At 36.9% G+C, this 5817-nt stretch overlaps 1 protein-coding gene across 1 annotated transcript in view; it reads right to left on the minus strand.

Moving 5' to 3' along the window:
• The window catches only part of AQR (aquarius intron-binding spliceosomal factor), a gene marked incomplete at its 5' end in the record, with an annotated part of 88200 nt that overhangs the window by 75555 nt on the left and 6828 nt on the right, over nt 1-5817 (minus strand). Inside the window, 3 exon segments of the mRNA XM_025203079.1 lie at nt 1279-1379; nt 3885-3953; nt 5701-5817. The exon segment at nt 5701-5817 is cut by the window's right edge and continues 6 nt beyond it. Of these exon segments, the coding sequence (XP_025058864.1) occupies nt 1279-1379; nt 3885-3953; nt 5701-5817 (287 nt within the window).

Below are 5817 nucleotides of genomic sequence, written 5' to 3' on the forward strand. Positions count from 1 at the left end.
CGGGGGGGGGGGGCTTTTAATTTTAATCACAGACTCTGGGTTTTTAATTAACAGATTTGTGATTTTTTTTTAATCAGGGAAAACCAGAATCCCTGCTGATTACCTACCCATTAGCTCTATTGTCTCTCTGCAATTTTGTGTACAGAGTCAAACCCTTACCTTTCTCTAAAAGTAGTTTCAAGAACTTAAATGAAAAAAAAAGATAAACAACAAGGCACTTTTTAAAGAAAACAATGATTAAATTGAAACTTCCTGGCCAGTGATTTAAATGGTTTTGATTTAAATCAAATCCACCCTGCTTGTTAGCCTGACTCATGCTAACTTGCTCTTAGAAAGCAACCTAGGGCCTACTAAAAGGCCTAGACACTGCAGAAACTGATAGAGAATTTAAACTTTTAGAAGCTCTACAGTAGTGGTGGCTAACAGACAGTATATGTGCCACAAGCAAACCAGGAGCCCTGGATGCTCAATTAAATGGGTACCAGTGACATAAGTCCAGGTGGCAGGGATTGGAGAAGCAGTTAGTGCTGGCTCAAGGGTTTGGCCTCATGAGAACTGAGGGGGGTAGGTGCTACCAAATTCAATGTTGCCATGTCCCAGCAGTGACAGGATTCAGCAGCACTGGGCAATGCTGATGGCTGATTATTAGAATGGGTCTCTCTCTCTTAACCTCTGACATCCTTGGTAGTCTACAGTAAGTAATCACAAGACTGACAGGAGATAACTGCTCACTTGTATACTGCTTCTTACAAGTCATCACATAGCAATATAAAAGTATTTAGAAGAATAAACAATACTGACAAGATGTACATGTTTGTCTAAATAAATTATTATTTGTAACCACTATATTTTATATTTTAAAGCACGTGAACAAAAATTACAGGTAAATCACATAGGCAGACAAGGTTCTTCAGGTAGATGGGATGCCTTTTATTGGACCATCACACCTATACAAAGAACCTTGTCTGCCTATGTCCTTAGACCAAAATGGCTACAACCAACAACCCTCAGGTAAATCATATGGAACAATAAAAAGGGACTTTTTTGACTTTTATCTTGAGGACTTTTTAAACCAAATGGTTTAACTTCTTGTTGCAACATGATAATTCAGCCAAATACTAGTATCCGCTGGACTGCTATGCCCAGAAACAGCACACTATCAAATGTTGATTTGTTACTTTTATTTCTATCCTATTCAAACAGGTTCACCTTCAAAGCTAGACAAAAACCAATAGACTGTATGCTTTCAAGTTAATATGAAACATTTCCATAACATACTGTATTCGTGTCTGTTCATCCATTTTCTCATCATTCTTTTTGATAAGATTCCAAAATTTTCTAAGTTTTGGTGTCTTTTTCAATTCCTGTTCCAGGCGTGCCTGAAAAGGTGAAATAGTATTCAGCCACGAAGAACAATACTGAACTCACTTCTACTGCATGGAATAAAAATCTAATTATATCTTTCTGTAAAGAAATAGTATGTAAAAATACACAATAAAAGTAAAGAAAAGCAAAAACCCCTAGAGCAGCGGCCAACATGACTGGACTCTAAGACTACTCACAAATATCACTTGCAAGAGAAGTTGTAATAGTTCTTGCCTAGACATGCAACACCAATTAACAACCTCTAGGTCCCTTTAAGACAACCATATTAACATCTTTCTGTAGCACGTAGGAGATAGCAGTATTGATAAAAAAGTAAAAAAACCTCATTTGTTAAAAAAAAACCTGGAAAATGAAAGGAAAAAACACCCTTCATTCATTCCCTCCATTAAAAACTTGACAGCAGTGAAATCCACAAATTCCTTAGTTTCTGAATTAAATATCAAAGAGATGCATTTAAGTGATTTTCCTTCTTTTACAGTGATCTTTCATTTCGTTAAGAAAAAAATCCTTCCCATTATATTTTCTTACTCTCCAACAAAAATGGCTTATGTTAAAAAAATATTCAAAATAGGCAATTGAAGCAAACCAGTTTTTCCTGGAAACCATGAAAAAACAATCAAATGGAAGCCAGGATAGATCACTCATTACAGGCAAAATTATAATAGTAAAACATCATTAAGGTAAATTAATCAATGCACAGATTCTGGGAAAAGCAGCATACAGAGAATTTATAAAAACAAATTATTGATAACATTAACCTTAACAATAATAATTAGAAATAACACATACGCCAGGTAAACTAGATATGTAATGCCACATTTTGTATAAAACACCAGCTTGCAATACACATATAAGCTCAATATGCATGTAAAAGTTACAAAATATTACATATGAATAACTAAAACCGATAAAAAACCCTATTTAAAAAAAAAGGGATCCCCTAAGCATACTATGTATGCATGCATGCACCGCCCCCCAGAGGCTGAATTAAATTGCATGGGTACCCTTAGTCTTGGCATTGCCTAACTTCAGAAAACTCAATTTGGGGCGCACACATTTTTTCATGTAATTTCCTAGGTTTTTAAAAAGCTAACTTTAAAAAGCTAACTTTTAAAAATCCAAATTCCGTCACATGAAAACATAATGACTCTGAAATGAGTCAACATCTGGGTAATACGGTCTACAAAAAGACCTCTGGCACTTGAGGTACCAATTGATTTACCATGTGTTAACAGCAGATGGTTGTCTTCTTTGTGAAGACCACACTAGGGAAACAGAGTATACACTTCACCAGTGGATCTTGGGACTTACTGTCAGTATGAATAGGAGCATGCCACACATTCAAACTGGAGTGCCATACAAATGAGCTACACAGATGTTCCTCATCTTTTACAGAACATCTTTGTAGTGGTTTGCCATTGCATGGCGCCATAAATCAACACGTACCACAGGTACTATTTATGATGCAATTCACATGTTAATTGCATCTTAAAGTGTGTGCTAGAGGCCCAAGACATTCAAGACACCCTCTACATTCAAATTAGCACCAGGAGAGAAGCAATTTGCTCCCTGTTCCTATGCCACAGAAATCCCCTCAACTGCAGGGAAGTCCTGTTCAGCACCTATAATGCAAGTCTGGAACATGTATTATAGATAGTCTTCACAGAATTTAGCTGCCTCCTTAGAAGCCATATTGAGTATATGTCAACTGGGATTTTCCGATTTGAACTTTGTCAGATTTGGTAGACTTGTCACAGAAATAGAAAAAAGCATATCACCCATGTAATGGCCCCAACATTGCTAAATTTCAAGTTTCTGTTTTGAAGTATGGAAATACTATAGCTTTTCAGTGAAATGCAATTAGAAACCAAACCTGTTCTGACAAACCATTAAATGTTTTGCCGAATCAAACAAACAAACAAAAATCAGTATGAGGCATCTGCAGACAACCAGCAAAGAACAACTTATCCCAAATGGTTAGAATATAAAGGTTATAAACAACTGAAAATTGGGTCTAAAAAATGGAAAGTTCTGAGCAACCTTAAATATATGAGACCTCCTACAACAGAAGTGGGTAAAATGGTGGATATGGCCAGCAGCCTGACTCCATTTGAGAGCAGCCCCGGCTCCCAGCCAGTCTCCATGGAGACGCCAGGAACGCAGATGTGTGACAGCACAGGGCCATGACAGTGTGTGTGTACAGATCTGGGGCTGTGCCCCAGGCCGGCCCAACCCCCATGATCCTGGGGTCCCCATGGAGACCGGCCAGGAGCAGTGCAGGCTGAACCCATCACCAGGTGGGGAGCTGCTTCGGTGCCGAGATCTTGCGGCCGTGACAGCATGGGGTGAAGCTGGGACAAAGCCACGATTCACTGCCTGTATGCCCTGCCTGAGGAACCTGTACTCATCACAGGGGCTTGCATGTTTGAGCAGCTCCCCACCTGGCCTGGTATGCTGATGGAAAGGGAATTTTATCATTTTTACGATGATGTACTTACAGGCTGTAATCCCATCCACATTGGCAAGGAGATGAGCTGCTGCACCTGTCCCCTGATCAAATCCACTTCCTGTTATAAAGCATTAAAAGAAAAGGCACCTTATAGCATTTATGAACTAGTTAGACATTATCTTGCAAATATATATTCTTATACAATTGCTTTAGGTTAACTACCTTTAACATAAAATATGCAAATGCTATTTTGAGATGTAGCAGGCTACAAAGAAGGCAAGAAAACACTAGTCTCTACACAGTGGCACTACCCAAACACCACTAAACAAACTAGTGGCTTTAGTTTTCTTTGGTTTCCTTTAATTAAACTTCTGTCAGTATCCAAAATTGTAGTTTCTCTTTTAATCCATAAGACCTCCTCCATCTAATTGTTCCAAAGTAAACACTGAAAACATTTGACTTGACATCCCTGCCAATTATTCATCTGGCAGACACTGATTTTTCTTCATCTCTATTCTTCCTCATATGCCTCATTGTTTTTCTCCCTCTTGTTCATTTTGTTTCTTTCAAGCAAGCTGGTTTCCCAAACACATGAAAGAAACATGTGGCAGTAACTCCTTCTCTAACTGAACTGTCTACTAATACTGCTTCAGGTGCTAAATCTCCAGAAAACCAGTGTCTACCCTTTTCACTCCACTGAAACAACTCTCCCTGTGCTCTCCTGCACATGTCTGAGAGGCTCAGCTCCATCTTCAACCTACTTAATAGCTATCATAACTTGATCCCTTTTCCAAAGACTTCTGGTCTCAGTAACTTGCTTACTTTCAAAAGGACCTTCACATTTCCTGCAATACCAGGCTATATTAGACCAAAAGCCACTACTATTTCCTCTTTCAAATCCACTTAATTATGGAAAACTATCAATAAATAATGGGACTAAATAAAGACCAGTGAAAAGATTTTATATTTAAAAAAATATATCAAACTATCTGATCATAATTGTACGTAAATAAGCCTTTTTTTTTTTTTTTTAACCATTTCCCTCAATTACTCTTTTCTTCTTCCTTCTGATTGGTAATTACTCACATCTATTTGTGTATAATAATCTAATGCATGACACGCTAAAGTATTCTACATGCCACATAATATAAATAAAGAAAAACAACAAATGTCACAAAAAGCAAAGGAATAATATCTTATATTAAATATATTTATAGGTACACTATGCATCAGGGTAGCTATTCCGGTAGCATCGCAGATTCAAGATACACATCATGCTCACTGAACCCATCTATAATCAATATCCTTATATAACTTCCACTGCAGGCTAAAACATAACTTTTGTATTTGTTTTATTTAAACAATTAGTGCTGCAGCATTAACTAGAACAGATTAGCAAAAAAAATAAAAAAAAACTACTTAAATCTTTTTTTAATATACCATATGCAATGAAAGTTTTATTTAGATGGAAATGTTACAAAATTTTGAAAAGAATAATTTTATTGTACAGTGTAATCTGAAACTGAATAGCAATTATACTTTAAGTGTAATTTTAATTTTGGATCCAAACAATCATCTTATGCATGTTTAAATCTTTTAGAATCCTTATTTCAGTAATACATTCCCCTTTCTCAGCTTTGTGAACACTTTCTCCATCCCCTGCATTTCCTTCTCCATAGCAGAAAGAAACAATTAGAGAGGAGAGAAGTGTACCAAAGTATAGCTCTCCATATGCCTCTCAACTTTATCAATGTGAATTTCAATGAATGCCTCATTTAACTCATGGATTAAAAATAAAACCCTCCTCTCATCTGAAACAACCTAGCCATAGTGGAAACATTCAAACCTGCTAAATTTTGACTTACCAAGCTGTTAAAGCAATGATCAAGGAAGAGTAGGAGGACTGTCTGTTCATGAAGAGAGAATTCACTCTCCTTTTCAGCCAATGATGCTTTCAATATACATTTGAAAAAGTAGGGAAA

The sequence above is a fragment of the Alligator sinensis genome, unplaced genomic scaffold (genome assembly GCF_000455745.1).
Source record: "Alligator sinensis unplaced genomic scaffold, ASM45574v1 scaffold83_1, whole genome shotgun sequence".
NCBI classification, from domain to species: Eukaryota; Metazoa; Chordata; order Crocodylia; family Alligatoridae; genus Alligator; species Alligator sinensis.